A 26,663-nucleotide genomic window follows, 5' to 3' on the forward strand; every position below is an offset into this window, starting at 1 on the left:
GACACTGACTTTGAGAAGTGTCTGGGAGATCCAACCCATTGCAACTGAGAGGAATTTGAAACTTTTAACCGCAAAGATTTCATCATCAGCGTACAAGTGTGGTGTGAGGTTTTCAAGTGTTTTAATAAGTAATGAAAACATCTTTCTCTGTAATTTGGGAGTTGGGGTGGTATCAGCTGCTTACAAAGTGCTATTTAGTTATTGGGAATTTCTTTTTTGTTTAGTTATAATACGTCTTAAAATGCAAAATCTCGTTACATAATTCTTAAAATTGCTCTGAGGGGTTCATATCTCATATTTTAACATTAATAGTCTCACTGAGGTTGTAACAAATGCCAGATCAGTGACATTGGTTATTTCTATTCCTTGGTGCCTATTTACTACTTTTTCTGCAGTATAAGACCAATATATTAGCCATCTGACTCACTTGAGAAACAGGGACAGGCAAGGAATATCATAACGTACTTATTTTCAATAAAGATTGGATTTAATTAACACTTCATTTTTTGATCAAAGAGATTTGAGACATTAATTCCAAAAGTTCTTACCTCACAACGAAGTCCAATAAATGGCATGTTTGAGTCGCACATAGCTACCAGGTGTGCTAGGACCTTATTAAAGGCACACATTTCCCCTGTCCTCTTGGGTTTCTTCGGTTCTGTAGGTCCTTGATCAGCAGACAGCTACAATTTAAACACAGGAGGTTTTTAAAGAGAAGCTTTGCATGTTGAGCTTTCTTCTGAAGGCAAATTTTACAAAGCACTGGCTTGCAGCATGGAGCATCAAAGCTTTTGAGCATGTGTCATAGAATATGTGATTTCCCCCCCCCCCCATTACCATGTTACTAACAGTGGAAACAATCTGCCATTATTTACTTCATAATCTTGAAAAACTAAGTCGCTCCTTAACCTTCTAAGCTCTATGGAAATAGTCCCAACTTCTGAAGGGTCTCTTCATAGTTGTATCTCTCTTCTATTTAGTAACTCCCTAGTGCATCTATGCTGTATCTTTTCCCATCGCTTTTATATCGTTCTTACAATAGTGTCCAAAACTGTACACAATCCATCTGCAGCCTAAGATCTTGTACCACTTTGCTTATGTACTCGGCATCTAGATACAAAATCAAGCCTTTTTTCATGACCGTATTTATTTGCATCGTCTTCCTTATAGACTTATGTATCGGTTCCACCCAATATCTTGCCATGTAAGGTATATTTCCTTTCATTATCCTTACTTCTAAAATACATAACATCGCTATGTTTTCTACACTAAATGGTATCTATCAACTATCTTCCCATCCTGCTGGACTACCTATGTGCACCTGCACTGTACCACATTCTTTGTCCCAATGTTCACATTGGCCAAGAGAGAGCTACACACCAAGAGGGAATATGCGAAGTATTGACAGGATTAAACACTAACAGAGGTGCCTTAACCCACAGAGGAACTCACAAAAGCGAAAGGAAAACTTGCTTTCAATTTCTGAGCCTTTCTTAGCAGAATGCTGAGGGTGTTGATCCAGTGAAGTTTTGCAACTATGGGCTTCGTTGATGAATTAGATATTGCAACATTATAACAATAACGTATACATTCTGAGTGCACGGAGTACAGCAATTTTTGAGCTATTTGATGTAAGGCAACTGCCAAAAGGTTTTCTGTTTAAGGGGAGACAGTGGCATAGTGGTCATGTCACTGATCTAGAAATACAGAGGCTCAGGCTAACGTCCTGGACATGGGTTCAAATCCCACCATGGCAGCTGGCTGAATTTAAATTCAAATAATTAATTTTTAAAATCTGGAATTGAAAGCTAGTCAGGCATTATGCATCAATAATTATGCCATGGAACTATCGATTGTTGTAAAAAACCCAGCTGGTTCACCAATGTCCTTTAGGGAAGTAAAGAAAGGAAACTGGTTGTCCTTACCTGGTCTGGCCTACATGCAATTCCAGACCCACAGCAATGTAGTTGACTCTTAACTGCCCTCTGAAATGGCCTAGCAAGCCACTCAGTTGTCAAGGGCAATTAGGGATGGGCAACAAATGCTAGCCTTACCGGTGGCACCCACATCCCAAGAATAAAAAAAAACGTCCTCTCATCGTTGACATGTCTCTGTAACTGGAGTACTCTTGTCTATTCGCATGTGCATTTTATCTGCTGCTCCAGAACCTTTTCAGCCCCCTCACAGACCTTTCTTCTCTCCTGTTGCCTCCCCTTCTTGCCATCAAGTCATGCCACCTTCCATTATTCGCCTTTTGGGTACTTTAATCCCCCACCTCCCCCATCCAATCCATCGTTACTCCTCTGCTTTCCTATGCTCCTCTCTCCATTCCAGGGTCGAATCCCACAGCTATCTTCTGTTTTCTCTTGGCATTCACTGCAAGGGTCCACTGAGGTACCCATCACTGCCTCATGAGCAGCAGCCTAAAATGTTTATTCCTCCTCTCTTGCCAACCTTCCCACCCAGTGCACATAGTGGTGGCTATCTCGCCAGCCTCAGTCTCCCATCACACTCATCTCACCCACCAGTACCAATGGATCAACAATCACCACTCAGCTCCACTTTTCCCACCAAAACATATCTGCACATGTGAACATTGCCATTGCCGACCACAACCATAATATGGATGATTGTACTGGCATTCTGACTTCAACAATAGCTTGGTTCATGCATTATGACACTTAGCCCCACACTGAAGTCTCTCCACTTGGCCATTACTTCCAATACCATCTCCCCGCTCCCAACCCCAGCCAAGTGGTGGATTTGTGGGCCATTTCACCAAGACACACCTTGGTCTCTTTCCCCTACCAAGCTTTACTTTGTGGAATGTAATACTGTTGGATGAGGTGGAGGTACTGTCTGCTCCTCCAAACAGCTCACCTTGTTCCATCCCACTCATTGAAAATTCTTCACCACTGACTCCCAAGCCCCAGTCCAGGTTTTTCACCAGGCTATCCTCCCTCTATTCCTCCCTCAGCCTCCACATTGAGTAGCTTATCCCCAGAGATTTCAATCTCATGTTAGCTTTACTTGCCTTCTGAATTCATTGCCTTCCTGTCCTTCCTAAATTCCTTCTTCCATATTAACTCTCATACCCATATTTATAGCCACTCCCTCAACCTTGCTATCTCCCATGGCATCGATCACTTTCAAGGCTGTTTCCAAACACTTCCTTTTATTCTTCACCACTCACATCCTCCCTAGCCCTTCTAACCCCACTACCTTCTGTGTCTGCCTCTGAAAAGAAACTCTCCATCAAGGCATTTTCTAAATTTCAACTGCCTCATTTATGGCTCTTAATTCACCATAATACTTCTGCAGCTGCCAATCTACACAAGCATGCCAGCACCATCATTGTTGATGCCCTTGTCTCCAGTAAAACCTTTACTCTCTTCAGTCCTGGTCAGTTCCCTGGTATGGTTCCAATTTGCGCTCCCTCAAACTGTACTTTGTATTCCTGCAACCAGGAGTGCTGGTGGGTGTGGAACATGCCAGCCTCCCCCCCAAGGGACCTGCGCCACTGCGATTATGTGGCGGGCAGCCACTTTTAGACAGCAGCCGACAACCCCCAATCACGTGGCGGGGGCGGCCTCGGCAACGCCATTCATGGCGTCACCCATTGAAGGAGCAGGTGCTGGCGCCATTTTTAAAAGGCTGCCGGCCCTGCAAACAGTATACCATAATGCAGAGTCCATCCCTCACCGCCCCCCCATCCATCAGAGCGCAGAGTTCATCCCTTCCACCAACCCCCCAGCCATCAGAGTTCATCCCTTTCTCCACACCCCACCTAGAGTGTAGAGTTCACCACCCACCCCCCCACCAACCATTAGAGTGCAGAGTTGACCCCTTCCCCACCTCGGTGGCGCTAGCTTTCCCTGGACGGGAAATGTCTCATGTCATGCTGAAGATCGCTGCGGTTTAGAATTTAATTCATGCAAATATGTAATTTAAATATACTAACTCGGGTCCCATCGCAGAGTGGCAAAGGGGACGCCACAGAGCTTTCCCTCTGCCGGGAAGATTGGGCCCAGCAACCTCAGCGTCAGGTTCCGTGGCAGCCGCTGCGATTTTCCGGCACCCCACTGCGACGTTGGATTGGGAACAAAATCCAGCCCCTCAAGTCGAAGAGGCATCGACCTGTGCCTATCCAGCAGGTTTAGTCAATCATCACCAAATTCTACAAGACCACATCAAGTGCTACTAGACTTCACTTTCCTCTGCCAACATCACCCCACTATTTAAGAATCACCCTGGAGAGCAAAGATAACCAAATCAAAATACTGCAAATGCAGGGAATATGAAATTAAAATAGAAAATTCTTGAAACACTCAACAGGTCAGGCAGCAGCTGTAGAGAGAGGAAGGTAGAGCTAAGCACTTTCAAACTCAATATAAAATTTTAATCACATTATGGTTACTCTTCCTTAAAGGCAATTAATTAACCCTTTCTCATTGCAAACCTCTCGATCCCTCCACTGCTGTTGTGTTGTCAGACTGCTTGGCTTACATCCAATCATGGATGAGTTTCAACTTCCTCCTATTAACATTGGGAAGACTGAGATCAACATCATCTTCAGCCTCTGCCATCAACTGTAACCAATTCCATTCCCCATCCCAGCCACTGACTCAGGCAATCTCATTATCCTATCCAACTCCTAACCGAGCTTCCAACTCCAAGTACTCCCCATCACCAAGACAGCCTATTTCCACCTCCTTGCCATCCACCTTGGCACCTACCTCAGCCTATCTGCTGCTGAAACCCCCATGCATGCCTGCCACTTCCAGACTCAATTATTCCAATGATCTTCTGGCTGGTTTCTCGTCCTCCCCCTTTCCTGAACTTCAGTTCACCCAAAACTCTGCTGCACATATTGCAGCCTGCATCAAATCTCATTCATCAATCACCCCTGTACTTGCTGACCTACACTGGTTCCCAGTCCTCCAATGCCTCGAATTTAAAATTCTCATTCTCATGTTTATATCCTTCATGGCCATGCCCCCTCCCCACTTCTAAAACCTTCTAAATCTTTACAACCCCCTCCAAACTCTATGATCCTCTGACTGACCTTTTGTGCACCCCCCAACCCCACTTCGCTCCATTATTAGTGTATACACATATGCACATACACACACCTTGCTGTTCAATAGCCATGAATTTGGTGCCTTCAGCAAATTCCAATATCTTAAGTTTTGCAATGCCTCCTTTCTAAAGTTCAGATCACTCATATAACAGGCACATATGTTTTGGCTGGCTACTGCTTAACTGCTGACCTCAAGACACATTGGAGTCAGCAGTTTTGTTTGGAAAGTTTGATCATTTTTGTATTACTATAGTTTTATCAGCATTTGCGTTGGCGCGTTAGTTCCTGTTCTGTACAATATTTTGCATTCAAGAATTTTACTTACCATTTCTTCTACAACAGTCTTGCTGTTACTGCAATTTTACTTGCAGCAAGCAAAGTGCACAGGATGGGTTTTCCTTTTAGGTTCCAATGATAAACAACAATTTGAAGGGTGATCCTTGCTACTTGAGGTGTCAAGAACTTACACCTCAGACACTACTCATGCACCATCCTTACCCCAAGCCCAAATCTATTCCTCTTCCTCTGCATGAGAGACGAACCCTGTCTTTGGTACATCCACTTCTCTAGCAGGGGTGGAAGAGCTATATTCCCCCAAGAGGTTCCACAGCAATGTATTATTGTCACTTTCCTCCATTTTTGTGCAAAGCCTGAAGAATTTCTTGCCCATTTAGGGGAATCCAAATGCCCATGTCCACAGGGCTCTCCGATTACTTCAAACATGCAAACAATTTCCAACACAGGAACAGCTCTCACTGTACGAGCGAAAGTCACTCTTGCACTAGACATTTACACCATCTCATCCTTCTAACTCAGGTGATGTTGATCAGGTAAGTCAGTTGGAAGTCCATAGGTGCAGAAAGCAAATGACACAGACTTTGTAAGAGATGGCACATGTCACCTTCACTGTAGAAAGGAAGCATCAACCAACTGAATTTGTAGGTATACCATTAAGTGTTAATGGTTAGCACCAGATGCTATGAAAGGGCCAAGGGTTCTGAAATACCTTGTCATGGGCGAGCAGTACATGTCTAACAAGTCGATAAGCAACATTTCATGGTGCAGTGTTGGACCCTTCAACCTGATAAACATTACGATTTGATAGTCTTACCATGCCACATTCCTTGAAGAGTAATGTCTTGCTCTGTTTTCAAGTCCTGCAAGAACTGTACCCACTTGAGCCTGGTTGCCATCTCCCGAGAGGCATAATTCACCCTATTTGTCTGAATAGAGTACCCTGGAATATCAATCTCATACAATCTCTTTAGCTACCATGATACCAGGATCGGCTATCTCACTACTGCATGCTGCAGTCCAGATTGAGCACTAAAAAGGTACAGCATCGAGATCTTCAACTTCCTCCCCTGAAACCACTCAGTTCCATTTGTGCCTTTATAGGCACAGGTGGCAATATTTCCCTCTGGGTAAGAGGAAGAAGAAAAAGAAAGGAATTTCTACTGAGGTGGTACATAAAGACTGGCCAAAGGGGTATTGATCTTGGACAGGCAAAAACCTGCTCCTTCATAAGCACGGATACGAGTTCAGACAGATCCCAAAGTCAAAAATTATATATAAAAGACTGAGTATTCCGAACAGGTACCACAGTGAGCGGAACAAGATGACATTGAACATTACTTGACTGCCAATCAACTGAACTCGAGGGAGTCAATTTTAACTGCAGTACTCAACACTGACCACAGGGTGACACTGTAGCAGTGCACTTCACAGAGAACAAGACCACACAACAACAGACATCTTGGAAACGTAGAACCTTGCAGAAACGGAAGGAAGCCATTCAACCATCATGCCTGTGCCAGTTCTTTGAACAAGTTATCAAGTTAGTCTCACACCCCTGCTCTTTCACCATACGGCAGGTCATGTTTTGTCTGTGTATGGCATGTACAGCAAATCAGGTTTTGTCTGTGTCTGCTCTCCAGCCCCCTCCGCAACCTCCAACCCCCCTCAATCTACTTTGGCTGGGTAATATAGGTTCCGCTCACCAGCCCCTTCTGTTTAGTGGCAGCATTGCTGCTGATGCCCCCATCGCCCCTTGTTGAGTGTTCTCATCCTTGTATTACTCCCTCTGTCAAGTTCGCCATAATATCCATTTTTTATTTTGATCATATTGGTCTTCCAATCTTCTACTTGATCCTCAGTTTCTAGCCTGTGGTTTTTGTAGCTATGATTTTCCCCTAGATTGGCTCAATTGGTAGCACTCTCACATCTGAGATGTTTGTGGGTTCAAGGAATTTTCCAAAATTTCAGCATTTAATCTACATTGATACTTCAATGCCATATTGAGGGAGTGCTGCTCTGTCAGAGGCACCAACATTTCAATGAGACTTTAAATCTGCTCAAGTAGACAAAACATGGCTTTTTCCAAAGAGGAGCAGGGAATTCGCCTACTGTCCTGTCCAAAGTTTTAACTATCAAAAAAAGTTGACTGGTTATTGATCCACCTGCTATTTATTCTAACTTGTGCACAAATTGGCTGACATATTCACCAATTATAGAAACAGTGACTGCATTTGAAAATAATTATACGAAAACTGCTTTGGAACAACCTGAGACACTGGTATAGCTCCACTAAGTTTTTTTCTTATTCATCACGCCACTCTCAAGCACCAACTCAACTAACGTGGCTCCAAAAGCTAAGCAGAGTTTGTGAAGTTTACACTTCTATGTGTAGCCCTTATGATTTAATGTATTTCTCTCATACTTTAAGAGTTGAAATCAGATACCCACTTAAACAATTAAGTTTGCACATTGCATCACAGAATATTCTACAGCGCAGCTTTGAAAACATGACTACATTGCATTTGCATCTTAAATCACAGACCTGAGTTATTCCAATATGTATCTTTTAAATATAAGTGAATAACATTTTGTTCACCATATGTATTAACTTTTCATCATCAGCCCAAAAATGTAAAATAAGGAACAAGCTACTCTTTTTCATCTAATTACTTACAGGAAATTAATTACACACAATAAATTGTTTTAAAAAGTCTTAAGAAAATGAATTACATCTAAGATTAATTTTGTAACTTTTATGGTCAAAGGCCATGGGTTTCACTTTAGTACAAGATCCAAACCTTGTGTTTATCGCCAGCCTTGGCCTGCTTCCCAGTTTTTGCATCCAGTACTAGTTCCTCGATATTTGGTTTGAACTGTTGCAAAAGCAGTGCAGTGGGAGGACAATCGTCTGGATCAGTCAGCCCTTGACTTACAGAGAGGAAGTGGTATTTATACTGCAGTTCAATGGGAAAGCCTGGCCTGTCTAACAATTCCACCACCTGAAAGAACAGAAAATGTTAACACCACTTGACGTCCAGTAAGAACAGCAGGAAAAGAAACTTGTCCCATTATATTTAGCAGCATTTCATTTGATTTAGATTAGACATATAAAAAATTCCTGAACATAGCATTCAAAATAGACAAAAATGCTTGGGAGGGGGAAGATGGCATGAACTGTTCTTGTATACTTAAACAGGCAACTAAAAGCAGCAACAGTCAAGGCCTGGAAGTATGCCAGCTTCCTGCCCTCTTGGCCTGAATTGTTGTGTAACCTAGGATGATTTGGAAGCAGGGAGTGAAGGAAACAAAAATAAAAACAGAAAATGCTGGAAATACTCAGCAGGTCTAGCAGCATCTGTGAAGAGAGATACAGAGTTAATGTTTCAGGTCTGTGACCTTTCATCAGAACTGGGAAAAGTTAGAAATATAATCCAGTGAAGGAAACAGACTTACCTGCAATTTAAAAAAATTATTTTATAACTAACATAACTGATGATTGCAAGCAATTCTCTTACTAATAAATATTACAGGTCTATAAATCGATTTTTTATATAATATTTAGCCGTAACTAAAAAATGCTTTATCAATGAAATAAACTTACAATATAATACTGAGGAAGACGTGTTAGCTTGATGAATAGTTTGTGTTTGGAGAGGTTTCCAACTGGATGAGAGGAAAAGTTTGAAAGATGTAACGTCTCACTGCAGACTGTGGGAAGGTGCTTCATAGACTGCTTGCATCGTTGTTGTCCAAGCCAAAACCTGGAGGGAAAATTTTTCTTGAAATTGAGAATACATTTGAACAAATATTGCCCAGATTTGACAGGACAAATGTGAAAGAGTAACTTTCCTATTTATTTTCTCTCTTTTATTAGCTTGGAACAAACTGGCATTTCATACTTACTTTAGCTGCTGAAGCCAAGGAATAATTCGCTTCATCTCATCATTGATGGACTTTTCAATATCATCTAATGTAGTCTGGTCTAATAAAGAGAAATAGCAACACAACATTAAAAGACCAACAATAAATCAAAGAATTTACACATCATTGGATAACAAGGGAAAATGGGGTTGCAAAATTAAGAAAATGTAGGATATATGTAACATTTACTATACATGCCTCAGAGTTAATCACTTTTGCTAATTTAATCCCTGCTATGTTGATGTGAGATCAGTTATCTGCAATGACATCCTCAAAGCAAAAGCTCTAGATTGCATTGGTATACAGATCATTAAAATCCTTGCAATGAAGAAGTGACTTCTATGTCTTGCTTTACAGCTTATAACACTGAAAGATAGGATGGCATCACTGTTCAAAGTTCATGGCAATTGTCTTTAGTTCGGAAACGTTAGCACAGGTTGGCCACTGTTGTGCACTCAAATCACCTTGAGCAATGTTCAGGTCAGTGAAATGAAGTTCACCTCACACTCTTCAGGTATTGGCATATAGAGTCAGTGATACAGCACTGAAACAGGCCCTTCGGCCCACAGAGTCTGTGCCGACCAACAACCACCCATTTATACTAATCTGACATTAATCCCATATTCCCTACCACATCCCCACCATTCTCCTACCACCAACCTATACTAGGGGCAATTTATAATTTACCTATCAACCTGCAAGTCTTTGGCTGTGGGAGGAAACCGGAGCACCCGGCGGAAACCCACACGGTCACAGGGAGAACTTGCAAACTCTGCACAGACAGTACCCAGAAGCGAACCCGGGTCGCTGGAGGGTGAGGCTGTGGTGCTAACCACTGCGCCACTGTTGGGGGATGGGAAGGAACAGCTTATATTTTGATAATTGACCAGGTCATTCTCCTTTAAATTATACACCTAAGTCCAAAATGTAGTGTTGCTGAGTCTTATTCCAGTTAAACATTTTTTGTCACTGAAATAATTAACTTTTATCTACAAATAAGCATAGGGAAATTCTGATACACTCTTAGTGTCATCGACCTGAAACGTTAACTCTGTTGCTCTCACCACAGATGCTGCCAAACTTGCTGAGTATTTTCAGCACTTTTTAATTTCAGATTTCCAGCATCCACAGTATTTTGCTTTTAATTTGATTTCTTTGTGTTTCCCGTCAAAATTGGTTATAAAAATGTCAAATGCTCATTAATCACTTTTCTGATACTACTGCTGCTTAAATCCCACCCCCTAATGAAGAACACCTCAGAATCTTAAACTACACTTGTTTGTGTGTTCAGGTTCACAATATTTCACAGATCTGTGCACTTACCAATTCCGTATAACATAGGTTGGAATATTCCAGAATGCAGATCCACAAAAATATGAAGACACTCAGATCGACCACAAGGTTCTAAGATAGGAATAACCAGCGTAGGCAAGGCCGTCTCTATAAAGGCTGTGAGGGAAAAACAAAAATAAAGATTTAAAAAAATTTAAAATCACAATTTGGAATTTTTTTTAGTTCTTTCCCTGTTCATTTATTTGTGAGTATCACTAGAGGCAAGCTAAGTAAAATTTACAGAAAATCACAACAGGAGAATTTGCTTTATGTAACTTGATGTTTTCCCCCTCCTGCTTATTCCACTAATTCAGTGAACTATCCACAAATTATTAACCATTGACTACAGCGTATGTTTTAATTCTGTAATGATGAACAGACAATATAGAGGACATTCTCATCCATCCATCTATTTACAATGGACCAGTTATCAAAATTACTTTTCATATAATTTTGCAAATATTCAACAAATCTCATCGCTTTCACCTGCAATAAATTCACAACATAGCAGAGGTCTGAAAAGGCAAGTCATGCAAAAAGACAAGAATTTTGTTCAATCTATAAAAGGTCATGCTGGTGAAATAATGAAGCAAGAATTTTTTTTAAAAATCACTGTTCAACACACAGTTATCGTTGGGGTTGTAGCTCTTGAGAATGGCTTTCAGCTCTTGCAGCTTCTGATGGGAACGCGCATGGACGCTGTCAATCAAAAGCTTCTCTACTGAAAGGTGGTCAACCTGTGAAACAGGCAGCATTAATTAACATTAGTAACATCAACACAATACTACTTCCTGTATAACAATTCACTTGTCTAAATCTATTTAAGTGTCAGTACAATTACAAATGATCCACAAGCAACTGTTCATCACACAAGTAACTGAAAATGGGATTTCTTAAGTCATTCAAATGTGTTACTTCTTTTTTGGAAACTACTTATGTTTTAGATTGTTGCCCAAAGCAGCATTTCCATGTCAAGTACCTCTCAAAAGCCCCCATCAACAGCACTTCAACAGGCCACTAAGACATTTGACAGGATTGGATAGGGTAGACAAAGAAAAGCTGTTCCTATCAGCTGACAGTACAAGGATTAGGGGACACAGTTTTAAGCTTTTGGGCAGGAGATACAGGCAGGACGTGAGGAAGAACTTTTTTTACGCAGCGAGTGGTAATGACCTGGAACTCTGCCTAAGAGGGTGGTGGAAACAGAGACGATGAATTATTTCAAGAGGCAATTCAATAGGCACTTGAAGGAAATAAACTTACAGGGCTATGTGGATAGAGCTGGAGAATGGGACTGATTGTATTGCTCTACAGAGAGCTGGCATGGGCTCGATTGGCCGAATGGCCTATTTCTATGCTGTTATGATTCTATGACTATGGCATTTACAATATGTACAGGAGCACTAGAAGAACCAGGCTGGAAAATGAAATATTATTTTGTTCTAACTATGAACGATGGTAATGAAATCACAGGAATTCATAGACATGTAAACAAACATCTTTTTACCTTCATAGCACGTTCTATTAATTTAGAATCACAAGCTGGTAATGGTGGATCATGGGATATCTGTAAGGGTTTTGAACAGTCACTCTCATCGATCTTTATCATGACCTTGTGTACAGAAGCACTGCCGGTCTTTCTCCCCAGGACCTGTTGGCTAGAAACAAAACAAAAATATGAACAGAAAATGCTAGAAATATTCAGCAGGCCTGTTAGCATCTGTATAGAGAGAAACAGGGTTAACATTTCAGGTCTGTGACCTTTCATCAGAATAATATAAAACCGTTACTTTATGAATCATCCTATACAGGAAGACAGTGGTTATTCCATTAAGATTCAAAAATTAGATGATTGATATCTAGCCACTACAGCAAACACAAACCACTGACCACCTCCAGGCGCGTATCCATTGTCTCTCGAGATAAGGAGGCCCAAAAGAAAGACAGCAAAACTGCAATCAAAATGTGATCTTAAGCAAAACAAATGCATTTATTTAGTGTCTTTTACGAACCCAGGGTATCCTAAAGCCAATGAGTCATTTTTAAGTGTAGTTACAGTTGTTAATAAGGTAAACACACACAACATCCTCCCAAAAACAGCAATGAAACGAGTGAATATTTTTGGATTGTGTTGGTTGAAGTAGGGTCAGAGCCCTAGTTGGACATCTCATTTGAAATATGGCACTTCCAACCCTTCCTCAGTAATACACTATAGGGTCTTCTTATATCAGTGGTTCCCAATCTGAGGAGGGTGTGAGGAGAACAGGCTGGATGAGAATGATGCAACCTCAGCCAGAGGAGGTATATCAAAAGTCTGCATTTCTTTAAATTTTGAAGAAACTGAGCAAATTTAAGCAGTTTACAATAATCAGTTATTATGCACCAGATGTAGATTTGATTAGTCCAACATCTTAGAAATCAGGAGGAATTGAAACACCTCTCTTGAAGTCACCACATTGGAGGCTCCATTAGTGTATAATTTGTCTTTGAATTTAACCTTAAATTGTCTGATCCTTTAAAATTTAGAACTTTATTTGACAGGCTACCATAGTAAAACAGGAAGTGGAGTGAGGTTGCATTGTTGGCAGCTGCAGGTACCCACCAGGTAAGCAGCATCTCTTTACATTATTTTGCTACCAGTTCAGATGATGCTTGCCTAAATAACTATCTGCACTGATCCAATATTTCAAACTGAAGTCTTCCGATCACCCAGCGCTCCCAAGCTCCAGCATGCTATAGTGTCTACATGACTATGACATTTGGTGCTCGATAACGGTGAAGTAATGCAGCATTTTCTGACGTATAAAGTGAGGATATTGATCACGTAGCAGAAATAAGTGCAGCAGGAAAAAGAAAATTTAGGAAATATATTTCCTACTTGGACTTGGGATTTATATTTAGTAGTTCTGACATAAATCTTTGGCTATAATATGTCATTTGTGCTGATGTTCTTGTTTAGGATAACATGAAACCAAGCAAACTAAAATGACTGGAGGTCAAACATCCTTCCCTCAAAGATAAATCATGCGATACTTTTGAAATTAAGGTAACCAAAGAATTTTAATGACTGCCCGTGAAATTGTTTTTTGGGCAAGAATCTGCAAACACAGAGACCAATGCTGCATGTTTTTGGTCGACCCTGAATCACTACACCATCATCATTTCCTCGCACTCTGAGGTTTCATTGGGCTGTTTGGCTGGCTGACATATTTGGCAAACTTTAGTAAAGTAAAACTGTAACAATATCATGATGCACAATAAAGTACGAGGCATTGCCAAAAAGCTTTTTGCTAGGGAGTAGGTCTTGTGTCGCAAGACAATGTAACTACATTCTCAATGTTGCCTTCTGTTCTGGCGGACTGTGTAATAGAGTTAAAGATGGGAAAATTGTCTGAGCACAAAATTCAACGGCTTCCTGAGAGAAGAAAATGAATTGCAGAATTTTGAGAGATTAAAATCTGTAGACTTTGTAGCAAGTGCCAAGAATCCATAAGCCTAAAAGAGAATTTAATCAATGGTGCTGGTGACTGTTTAGATCTCGACACAATTTTAAAATCATGCCTCTTGATCAATTCTGGCTCATAATTCAAAGAGAGATCTTTGGGGTCCAGGTAGATAGGTCATTTCTCAAGGGCAATTAGGGGTGGCAACAAATGCTGGCCTTGCCAACTATGCTCACATCCCATGAACGAATAAGAAAATGTCACGAAGAGGTACAGAAAATAATGAAAAAGACTAATGGAATGCTTTTATATCTAGAGGATTAGAATACAAGGGGTGGGGGGGGGGGGGGGGGGGGGTGGGTAGAAGAAGTAAGCTTCAGCTATATAAAGCCCTAGTTAGACCACACCTGGAATACTGTGAGCAGTCCTGGGCACCACAAATTAGGGAGAATATATTGGCCTTGGAGGAAGTGCAGCGTAGATTTACCAAAATGAACCAATTTACCAAAATTTACAAGGAGAGATTGCACAAACTAGGATTGTATTGCCTGGAATTTAGAAGTTTAAAGGATGCTTGGATCAAAGTTTACAAGTTATTAAGGGGAACAGATAGGATTGATCGGGAGAAACTATTTCCGCTGGTTGGAGAGCCTAGTCCTTCTTTCAGGAATGAAAATAGGAAACACTTCTACACACAAAGAGTAATAGAAGTTTGGAATTCTCTTCTGCAAATGATGCTAGACCAATTGTTAAATTTAAAACTGAGATTAATGGATTCTTGTTAACCAAAGGTACTAAGGGATATGGGGCAAAGGCAGGTATAAGGAGTTAGGTCGCAGATGAGTCATGATTTTACTGAATGCAACTTCCCTGAATTGACCCAAAGAGACACTGAAATACTTAACCACTTTGCCTCAATGTGAGAGAGGAGAGACATGGTACTTTCTTCACATCAAAAATAAGTATAGAAGCAGCTTGAATAGAGAGACTAACTCACTCTCCAAAATTAAACTGAGATTTCACAAATTTTGCACTAGTGGTATATGAGTGATACTGTGCTATTATGTTGCTTTCTGTCTTAAGCAATATGTTAAGGAAGAAAATAAAATAAAATCCTCTTGTTCTTTGCAAAAAAATACCAGATGGGGGTATGGTGAAACTGTTCTCCATCAGGAGCACAGAATGGGGCACATAGCGAATAGGCAGCATGTTTTGTGTTACGGCGGATTTCCTTTTCCATTGCCATGAATGGAAAAGAAAATTGTGCACATTTGAACACAGGCTGCTAATTTACTAATGGCCAATTTTGTGCTCTTGTCAAGTACCAATTTCATCCTCGCTATTTCTGAAAAAGGTTATGCATGGGGCTTGAATCTCCAAAGCACAGCAAAAAGAAAAATTGGGACCTCTGGCCTAGATCATACGCCCAAGTCCCTAGAATGGAACTTGACCCGATAACTTGCTAACTGTGGTGAAAGGCGAGCACCCAGCCAAACTGATAGAAAAGGGGCGGCACAGTGGCGCAGTGGTTAGCACCGCAGCCTCACAGCTCCAGGGACCCGGGTTCGATTCCGGGTACTGCCTGTGTGGAGTTTGCAAGTTCTCCCTGTGTCTGCGTGGGTTTTCTCCGGGTGCTCCGGTTTCCTCCCACAGCCAAAAGACTTGCAGGTTGATAGGTAAATAGGCCATTATAAATTGTCACTAGTATAGGTAGGTGGTAGGGAAATATAGGGACAGGTGGGGATGTTTGGTAGGAATATGGGATTAGTGTAGGATTAGTATAAATGGGTGGTTGATGTTCGGCACAGACTCGGTGGGCCGAAGGTCCTGTTTCAGTGCTGTATCTCTAATCTAATCTAAAACATGAAATTTCTTGACATTGATGACCATCTACTTCTACTGGAGAAACTGAAATTCCTGCATCAAGCCTGTCTAATGATCAATAAATATAGAATTAGAAGCACTAATGGCATCAGCTACAACATATATGAAAGTGAAATCAAAACGGTGTGTGAAAGTTGATCAACTAAAAGCAAGGTTTCTATAAATAAAAGTAAAAGCAACTAACGCATTGGTCAACTTGTTAGGCTACCTAAGTTTGAGGAAATGCACTCTTCCCTCAATTCCAGGCTGTAACCAGTACTACTCAATTTGCCCAAAAAATGCATGGAGGGCAGCATTTTTACAATAGTTACATTTCTAATTTACCAAAAGAAATGACAAGCAAAAATACACAATTTTAACAATAGTTCATAAATGAAAGGATCAATAGGAAGTAGTTAAAGATTTTATGAACTATTCAAATCTAATACTGTGACTAAAATAGTAAGCTGTAAAATTAAATCAGTTAAAAAAAAAAATTCCATGTGTAATTATCTCAATGTTTCCCAGTGTACGTCTAAGTAATTAATTCCTTCATCTACTGGAAGCCTTATTTTGTAACATCTGTAACATAATTATGATTTACTCACTTCCAAACAACCAAAGTCAGGCACTTTCCAGGTTGATACCGCTCAACTTGAACAAGATCGCCCCAACGTTCACGTATTAGCATCTGTGCCTGTGAGTGTAAAACTTCCAATTGCAGTGACAAACAAAATGAGTCTGAGATGAAAGGTTAAGGAACACCACAAAGAAAAGGCTAGCACACAAAAAAAAAAGTGTTGATGTGAAATCTCAGTACTGTTTCACATTTAGTAATAAGAAAAAAAAACTTAATCTTATACCTTGTACAAATATCAATCACATATTGACTCAAGGGACACAGGTTTTTACAAAACTGGGGGTAGAGAAACAAAGGGGAGCATGAAAAGACAGCTGCAGATACTGGTATTATCACAAACTTGAGCTTTATAAATATAAAATTTCTATTTGTCATCTGTAAAGTCAAACGAATTCTAAGATGAAGTTTAAATTAACAGAATGTGCTGTTAATAATATGAAATGTGCACATTTTTAACCAAAAAAAGAAATACTAAAGAGAACACACTTCTATCAATTCAACTATAACTATAGGGGACCGGAAAAAGTCATTTACCGTTGCAGGATAAGCCAGAAATTAATCTGTTTTTGTGCTCAATTGAGCAACAGCACTGAAGCTGAAAAGGTCAATGCAGACAAAAAAAAACACAAGTAACTGAAATATCCCCCAAAAGTGCTGACATGGTTGTCAATGCTTTTGGAAAGGACAGTCATGCAAATATACACAAAAAGTGCTTTTTAAAAAAAATCAAATTGGTATTAATGCGTCCATGTGTTACTTTTGGTAAAAAAGATTGTTGCCTTTTTTTTTACAATTGTGGTTACTATTATTCAACAGATGTATCACTATGCATGATGTAATATGAGCAGTCACTTAATGCAAGTTTGAAAGGTTTCACTGTTAAAATATGCATAGTCCAAAGTTGATATCAATAATAATATTCAGTGGCCAGAACTTAACACCTTTTTTCCTCAAAAAACTGCTAACATACTATTCCTTAAGAATTTGGATACGTAAACAGTTGTACATGTCTTGCAGAGGCTTCTCATCAGCAAAGAGTCTGGACTGCACCAGCCGGTGGATGAAATTGATCTGCATACTATGAACCAGAGCACGGCCATCTGAAATACCAATTTTAGAAACATTAAAAACTACTAGGCAGACATCTGCATCAACAATAAAGCTCAACCTGAAACTTTCTTACTGACAATAAAAGCTTAAGTTATTAAATGATTTGAGCTCAGAAACATAAGAAATTAGGAGTGCGCCTCACCTCATTGTAGTTTGGTTCAAGTGCTAATATTCAAGAATATACCAGAAAGTATAGTCATTATACTCATTAGCTGAGAACTGATGTCTAACAAGCATCCAATCAGTGTAAGCTCAGTGCTTAATTAAAATGCTTACAATTTGAAAATTAGTAGACAATCCCCAACAAAATGAAATAATTGTGGTGAGGTAATAATTAAATCAACAATTTTGAAAAATAATACAAATACTGGTGCCTGAAGAGAAGCAGAATGGTAGTTTACCAGAGAAATTTTGGATTTACTGTTGAAACCAACACCAACTAGAAAAAATAAATGAGGTCTAACTTTTGTTTGATAAAATCCAAAGCACGAAAGATGAGCTCTGTAAGTGCAGCCTAGTAGGCTTTCCAGCAGATGTGTGCATTCAACAAAGAATGATTTGTAGTGATTTCACTGTTATTACATTGGTTTATGCGCAAAGATCAGTGGTATGTTGGCTAGGTACCAGCTAAAAGTCTCATTTCATTGGAATGGAGAAGCACCATCCTTTAACAAGAACATGAAAATCTCCTGTATAAGGATTCATTAACTAGCAATGGAGATGTCCCAGACTGTGTTTTAGTATGAAGCTACTATTAACAGATTAGCTCTGAATATTTTTGACTCATGCTGGACCACAAATTACCTCCCGTTTCCTTATCTTCTACTAGTATTTCCAGTTTGAGTAGCCGCCAGGGAATTTCAGGATCATCGCCCATCACTGTAAGCGTAGCTTCAAATTCACCTTCAACACGAAACTTCACACGTCCATTGGCTTTAAAGAAAGGACAGGAATTTTAAGAGTAAAAGAACTCTTACTACTTCATACCTTCATGCAATGTGGACTGAACTCTCATTAATGACTTAAAAATAAAACCGTCCTTCAAACCAAAATCATTACCTATAAGACAAAGTTCAAAGAAATCAAAAACGTCCAATGTCAGAGAAACTTCCAAGCCTGTTTGTGAAGACACAGGCTGGGATGCTTTGGTGGAGACTGTTGCTTGCCGAAGAGCTTACTTCTCCACTCCTAACAACATCCAACCAATGCTTGCTGGCCTTCTTTATATATACAGCTGAGTACAATTAACTAACCGACACCCAACAACTGAGACATTAACAAATTCCCCACTTTTCTTTAAAATTAAATACATTTATATAAAACGAAAAAGAGACACAAAATAATGATACTTTTTTTTAAATCTTACATTACTATACCATCAACCTTCAACTGCACCAGCCATTAACACAATGTATAATCCCCCTTTGTTTGATAAAACCAAAAAAAATGTTTGAAGAATTACAAAGCGATCTTCAAAAAAATTTCCATTTTCCTAACTCATCATAACACAAAACAGCCCTCCTCGAGGACATCCAACAATTTCTTTCAACAAGCACCTCTTTGTAAAACAATCAGACAACTGATGACTTGCATCGACCCATTTTATTTTGGAAATTTCTTTCCAACATTTCTTTTATACTCGCGAGATCAATCCTCAACCTCTTTTCTGCACACTTTTTGTCAAATGGACATTGTCCCAGAGTGAATGGTTATCCATGTAGCAGTCCATAGGAAAACTTTTCTCCAATTGCCCCTTACATAAGATTCCTTTAAAATACTCGTTAAATACATACCCATATCTATCACTTCTATCAGTGTAAGTGTCTCAGCAGCTAAGGTGCTTTTAACTATCATCTTTATTTTCTTCGATTTCCAGACTAATGGACAACATTTATCATTTCTTCCCACCAAAAATATAATGAACCCTGCTGCGCTCGAATAACCATTGGGAAGATTAGTGTGTGAGGCGTCACTAAAAATGACTAATTTCATTTCTTCTAGATCACCCAATGCTGCAAACTTGAGTGTACATGTGTCTAAACTCAATTTCTTCAACGTCTTATTTGCTTTCAGCACTTCCCCAACAGTAGCATGTTTCAGCATGGTGCTCAATTCTAATACATCATAGAAAGCATCCGGCTTCATTTGTGTGCACAACCAGTTCAACTGCCCAATTAAGCTCCTTAACTGATCTGCTTCGTCCTTGGTTGCAGAATCATCCTTTTGAGAGCATCTGGCCCAATTTATTGGGATCCTGTTAACATTCTCTAAGTAAGAAGGTTGATTTAAGGTTACCCCCAACTTAATCTGCCTAATTTTATGTAGTTTATGTAGTTTTTTTATGTAGAGATACAGCACTGAAACAGGCCCTTCGGCCCACCGAGTCTGTGCCGACCAACAACCACCCATTTATACTAACCCCAAAATAATCCCATATGCCCTACCAACTATCTACACTAGGGGCAATTTATAACAGCCAATTTACCTTTCACCTGCAAGTCTTTTGGCGGTGGGAGGAAACCGGAGCACCCGGAGGAAACCCACGCAGACACAGGGAGAACTTGCAAACTCCACACAGTTCAACCCTCAATATTTAAAAGTTCCAGAAGCCCAACTTCCAATTTTAAATTCCTGTAGAACTTTTATCTACCACAGATTTCTCAAATTCCGCAGATCCTCCCCACAGAAAATGGTCTAATTGCATCAAGAAAATGCCTGCTAGTTTTTCCTTCATAGTAACAATAAAACATTGCCGGATCCGCGTTTAGCTGAATACAACCAATTTTTATAAAAGCAAAATACTGCAGATGCTAGAAATCTGAAATAAAAACAAGAAATGCTGAAAATACTCAGCAGGTATAATACCTCCTGCAATAGCAGGGGAAGGTGCCTTGGGAAGGGGTCTGAAAATTGTTTTCAATAATTTCAGAGCTTGACGTGCCCCGCCTTTTCTGTTTCGTTTTATTTTCTGTATTTGGTTATTTTATTTTAATTTTTTTTTAGTTTGGTTAGTTTTTTTTAAGTTTGGTTAGTTTGTTTCTACTGTGACTACCCACTGTTCCTGTTTTAAAATTTTTTTTTATTGTTTGTGCTTGGAGTGCTTTAGTCAATTCACACCCTCTCTGTACTAACACTGTCTTTCAGCACACCATTAATATACCTTTTGTCTTTGTTCCATGACCTTCTGGTCAGTTATTCTCTGTGACCTTGTCCTATCAACACCTCTCTTTTGTTATTTCTTGCCCCACCCCCGCTTTACTTGCTTAAAACCTTTTATATATCTAATATTTGTCAGTTCTGAGGAAGGGTCATTGACCTGAAACGTTAACTCTGCTTCTCTCTCCAGAGATGCTGCCAGACCTGCTGAGTATTTCCAACATTTCTTGTTTTTATTACAACCAGCTTTTAGTAGGACAGACCTAACTGAAAAATACCAGACCCTGGATGCATCGTTTAGCCCATAAACATACTTGAGCTTCCATAATTTCCCCTCTATATCTCCAGCTTCTTCTGTTGGCTTTAAAAATACCTCCCTTTGAAATTTCTCACCTTGCATGAGAATGCAAGGTGAGAAAAATGCTGCTTTGACGTCAATGGACTTACATTCCCTGGAGTGTGTCACTAAAAGGGCTAGGAAAATCCTCAAATTTGCTTTTCCTGCTGTTGGGGAGTCCACTCTAACTTCTTGTCGCCTAATCGTTCCTCAAATCCCCGAGCTACAAGTCTGGCTTTATACGTACTATCAGGAAGTACTTTCTCTGTACAGAACCATCTATGGGACAATACTGGTTGTCCTCCATCTGGCACCTCCGTGTATACGCCGAACTCTCTCCAACTGTCAAACTCTTTGTCTTGCACCCTTTCCCAACTTATCATCTAACTTGTTAGTAGCCACTAGAGCTTCTCTATCGTAAGGGCTCCTACTTCTTGTGGTGCTCTTCGCCTGCTCTCTGGCCCTTGCTCTTGTGAAACCACGTCCCCTACTAGATTTCCTATCCCTTTCTGGACTGCGACTACTCGACCTGTCCTCCTGCGACCAGACTTCTTTTCACAAGTTCATGACCTTTTCCTTGGACTATGATCATTTTCATGCCCACTGTCTGAACTTACACTATGTTTTCTGGCCTTCCACATTTTCACTTCCTTCTGCCAATCGATAGGTCTAATATCCTGTCCCTTGTCTTGCACATTCAGCCAATGTATATATGGCCCTGTGGTCTTTCCTGCCATTCCTATAATGGTGGCTTCCCTCCATTCACTAGCCCCTTCTGGCCCGGAAGTCACTCCAGTGCCAACTTTTGTTAGTTGACCTCTGGAATAAATGGCCTTATCTTGATCTTCACTATCACTTGGTCCACTCTCAGTCAGCCCGCTAGCTGCCACAATCTGTTGCTTGTAAAGGTCCAACATATGTGCATGTGAAGTAGATGGTGCATCATCAGTGTTCAGATTCTGTCAATATATAACCAGTACCAATAAGCCGCGACGAATGTACTCTAAAAGGTTTGGTTGCCATGTTGCAAAATTACCGTTTTGCCATCAATGCCTATAACTTTTCCTGGGCCTCTCCATTCTTTCTGCCCTTCTCTTTTGTAATACACCATGTTCCCGGTATTAAAATTCTTTTCTGATGGCCTGATCCGATACCTCAAAATTCTCTTTTTCTTTCCCTGAAACCTCTGCTCTTCTCCCTGCATGCATGGCATTCAAATGTTCCACAAAAATTGAACTAATTGCAGTCCCCTCCAAAGCCGGGGATGATCCCACATTACCCAAGGTATTTTCAGATTCCTGCCATAAACTAATTGATAGGGGCTGTAGCCCCCAAACATTTGAAGCTTGTTTTTCGCATGTACTGCCCATGACAGAGCAATTGCCAATTTACAATTTGTTTGGTCGGCTAAAATTTTGCGTAGCATTTCATCAATCACTGTGATTTCTCTCACAAATCCCATTACTAAAAGGACTTTCTGCTGCCGTGTGCATTGCTACAATATTCATATTTTCACACATACTCCTGAACTCATCATTGGCAAATTCTCCTCCATTGTCAGTTAGAAACCTAGCCGGTGCTCCCAGTTCCTTTCCTGTCCACTTTTCCATTATCTTGCCCACTATTACTTTTTTGTCTTTACTATAAATTACCATTGACAGACTGAATCTAGTCGCTATGTCTATAATCCCATACCTTCAAGTCCATTGCTACAGTTTCATTAAAGTCCCTTGCGAATGGGAGACTCACTACAGGTTGCGATGGGGTCCTCCTGTATTTTTTTTTACAGATATCACTTTTTTCATTGATATCCTCGATAAGTTTAGTGTAGTCATCATCTATTACCCCTGCATCTTTTAACAGAAACTTCAACCTATGACAAGGTGGATGTGCAAACTGTCAATGTAGTTTTGAACTAATTTGCCTTTTCTCCTTTAAGTCCCTACCCCCGGATGCCAGTAATACCTCTTCAACATCCTGCTTAAAGATGCTAGGTCTCTCTAAAGGAATACAATAATGTCCTGACTGTGTAAACTGCAAAGATACAGATTTCCCAAAGATAATTGCCTTATCATATTCCATATCCAATTTCATCAGAGCCTTTTTCATAGACAGTTTACCTAACAGCAAAGCTATTTCACTGGCTACTACACCTGTACTAATAAAATGGTTTACCCCCTGCTTTTTTTTTTTAAAACACAAAATTACCACTCTTTTTTCTTTGACCTTACTTCGGAATCCTTACTTAAAGAATCCATGTAACACTTTAACCAGTCCACTCCACATGCTGTGGACGTACACCCACTGTCTGGTACTGCACAACTGAACGAAACTGTGACTAGGACACTCACTACCTGACTGAAGCTTCTCACGACCAGTACAATTCCTTGTGATTTCTCAGTAGCGTCATCTTTGCCTTCCATGTCACATATCATCTCAAAAACCCTGTTATTCCTTTTTGGACAATGCAAGGCATAATAATATTTTGAGTCACATCGGAAGCACCTGTTGGCCACTCCTTGCTTATTCCTGGGGTCCATCTTTCGGCCATAATTGCCCAATTCCTGCCATCTGTTATAGCTGTCAAAAGGGTCTCTATCCTCATTCGTTTTGTTTGTGTTCTTCTTTCGTACTGACTTTTGGGCCCCATATTTAAAAAGCCTCGAAATGCTGCTAACATTGTATCCTCCACCTTTTGTGTCACCGCTGAAGAGCCCATTTGCACCATAAAAGTGGACGGAAAGGAATGTTTTCTCAAAATGTTTTCAGGGCGTCTGTAATCTGATCAAAGAGCGTATCTCTTTCTTTGAATCTAACTGCGGTTAATACCAAGAACCTATCCATGTTCGATATCCTAGCACCAACCCAACAATTTGAAGGCAAGTAGTGATTTAGGAATTTCTAAGTAGAATGGCTGCAACCTTGCATATAGTCGGTTAAACTCCATAATATATTCTTCCATGGAAGAACCATCCATTTTTCTAAATTTATCAAAGTCTGACCATACCTCATAGGCACTCAATAATTCATCTTTCATATAAATTTTATCCATACATTTTCAAGAAATTGTCCAAATCTTCCTCATTGTCCAAATGATGAGCCTCTTGCTCCAAGAACACTTTGCCTCTGATTTTGCTTCTGGCAGAAAGTGAAAGTGCAAGAGCTATTCCTTGCTTCCTTTTTGGCAAAGATGTAATCCATGTCCATAGATCAACTTCATTCTTTCATTGATGGTAATGTTCGGCTTAACAAAACAGCAGTGGAAAATCATATCCCAACACCTTACACCTGATTTTAGTCATCTTTCTTCAAAATAAAAAACTCCAATTACAGCCTTCTCAAAAAAAACTCCAATTCTAATCTCCTGCCTGGAAACAAATCTTAGTCTCCAATCTTCACTTTCAGACAACCATCCTCTGTTACCAATGCTAGAGAAACTTCCAAGCCCATTTGTGAAAAAGACATTGAGACTAGGATGCTTTGGTGGAGACTGTTTATTGCCTACCAAAGAGCTTACTTCTCCACTCCGAACAACACCCAGCCAGTACTGGCTGGCTCTTCTTTATATATACACATCTGAGTACAATTAACGAATCAACAACCAACACTTGTTCACCCTATTACCTTCAACTACTAGGTATTTAACATCCATTAACAGAATATATTAGACACTAACATCCAACTATATAATTGAACAGCATTTTTAATGTGAAAGCAGCCTCATGTTTTATCCATGCAAGAAAAATGTAGTTTTACATTGATGTCACAGGAATGGACAAACAGGCTTGCAAGATACACTAAAGAAAATAATCCACACAGTTTACTTTTAGATCAGATGCTAATAATCTTCTGCATTAAACCTCAGCCTAGGCCACTACCAGAGTAATGATCACTTTATAGAGTCTTAGAATCATTGCAGCACAGAAGGTGGCCATTCAGCCCATTGAGTCCATACCAGTTCTCTGTAGAGCAATCCAATCAGTCCCTTCCCCTGCAAGTTTATTCCCCTCAAGTGCCCATCCAATTTCCTTTTGAAATCATTCACCGTCTCTGCTTCCATCACCCTCCTAGGCAGCAAGTTCCAGGTCATTACCACACGCTGCGTAAAAAAGCTCCCTCCAGCATCTCTGGACCATAACCTTAAATCTCTGTCCCCTAGTCCTTGTACCATCAGCTAATAAGCACAGCTTTCCTTTGTCTACCTTATCCAAACCGGTCATAAACTTGTACACCTCTATCAAATCACCCCTTTCTCCTCTGCTCCCAGGAGAACAACCCCAGCTTCTCTAATCTAGCCGTTTGGTTTAAATCCCTCATCCCTAGAACCATTTTGGTAAATCTCCTCTGCACCCTCTCAAGGACTCTCACATCCTTCCTGAAGTTTGGTGACCAGAACTGGGCGCAATACTTGAGTTGTGGCCTAATCAGAGCTTTATAAAGGTTCAGAATAACTTTCCTGTTTTTGTACTCAATATCTCTCTTTATGAAGCCCAAGATCCCACACACTTTGCTAACTAGTCTCTCAATATGTCCTGCCACCTTCAGAGATCTATGCACATGAACCCCCAGGACCCTCTGTCCCTGCACACTCTTCAGAACTGTGCCATTTTGTCTATATTACCTCTCCCTAACCTTTCTGCCAAAATGCATCACCTCACACTTCATTTATTCAGCTCATGATCATTAAGTGGAGCACTTTGTAAACCCCATATGTTCTACCTCCATAAATAACAAAATTCTAACATTTCACCAGGCAGCTGAACATTTAACTTATCAAACATCGTCAATATTCTTTAATGTCTTAATAGTGAATGTTAAACATGGAGGAAGGACAATTTAATTTTCTAACCAAACTGAGGTTTGAGTCTAGTATAATTAAATGACCATCAGCATAATTGAACGAGCAACAAAATTGAGAGGAAATGTTTTTGTGAGAAAATAAAGTTTATGATTGCACAATGTAAATGTCCAGGGCATGTTTTTGTTGACCAGGGCCTTTTAAAAATAGAACTGTAAACTAAAACTTAACTCATAAATTGAAATGAGTTTGCATCACTTTTCTCTCAATAATGGGAATCCGATTTATGTGGTATGTTTTCAATCTGAGACCTCAGAATAGAGGAAACTGCAAGACTATCAGATTTCTGCTTTTAACTAACTAGCAAATTAACAGCTTACATTTATATAATGCTATTAATGTATAAAAACCTCCTATGTGCTTCACAGATGCGTAACAAGACAGAAATTGACAATGAGCCAAAGAAGATATTAGACGGGTGACTAAAAACCTGGTCAAAGAGGTAAGTTTTAAAAAGGAGAGAAGTAGAGAGGTTTAAGGAGGGCCTGGAGAGGTGAAGATGCAAAAACCAATGGTGGAGTGAATGAGTGGGAGATGCACAAGAGGTCAGAGTTGGAGCAGGTTTCAGAGATAGGAAGGGGAAAGTTATGAACAGATCTGAACATGAGAATAAGAATTTGAAATTG

The 26,663-nt window shown here is 40.0% G+C and overlaps 1 protein-coding gene across 2 annotated transcripts in view; it reads right to left on the bottom strand.

Moving 5' to 3' along the window:
* Positions 1–26,663, bottom strand: part of med14 (mediator complex subunit 14) — an 85,422-nt gene that overhangs the window by 42,318 nt on the left and 16,441 nt on the right. For both annotated transcript variants that reach the window (XM_068040657.1, XM_068040655.1), the window contains exons 6-15: positions 18,491–18,619; positions 17,569–17,676; positions 16,545–16,677; positions 12,138–12,288; positions 11,256–11,367; positions 10,622–10,747; positions 9,281–9,359; positions 8,979–9,138; positions 8,176–8,376; positions 549–683 (exon numbers count right to left, since the gene is read on the bottom strand). In XM_068040657.1, the coding sequence (XP_067896758.1) occupies positions 549–683; positions 8,176–8,376; positions 8,979–9,138; positions 9,281–9,359; positions 10,622–10,747; positions 11,256–11,367; positions 12,138–12,288; positions 16,545–16,677; positions 17,569–17,676; positions 18,491–18,619 (1,334 nt within the window). The remainder of the gene's footprint in view (positions 1–548; positions 684–8,175; positions 8,377–8,978; positions 9,139–9,280; positions 9,360–10,621; positions 10,748–11,255; positions 11,368–12,137; positions 12,289–16,544; positions 16,678–17,568; positions 17,677–18,490; positions 18,620–26,663) is intronic.

Source organism: Heterodontus francisci, chromosome 10 (assembly GCF_036365525.1).
Source record: "Heterodontus francisci isolate sHetFra1 chromosome 10, sHetFra1.hap1, whole genome shotgun sequence".
NCBI classification, from domain to species: Eukaryota; Metazoa; Chordata; class Chondrichthyes; order Heterodontiformes; family Heterodontidae; genus Heterodontus; species Heterodontus francisci.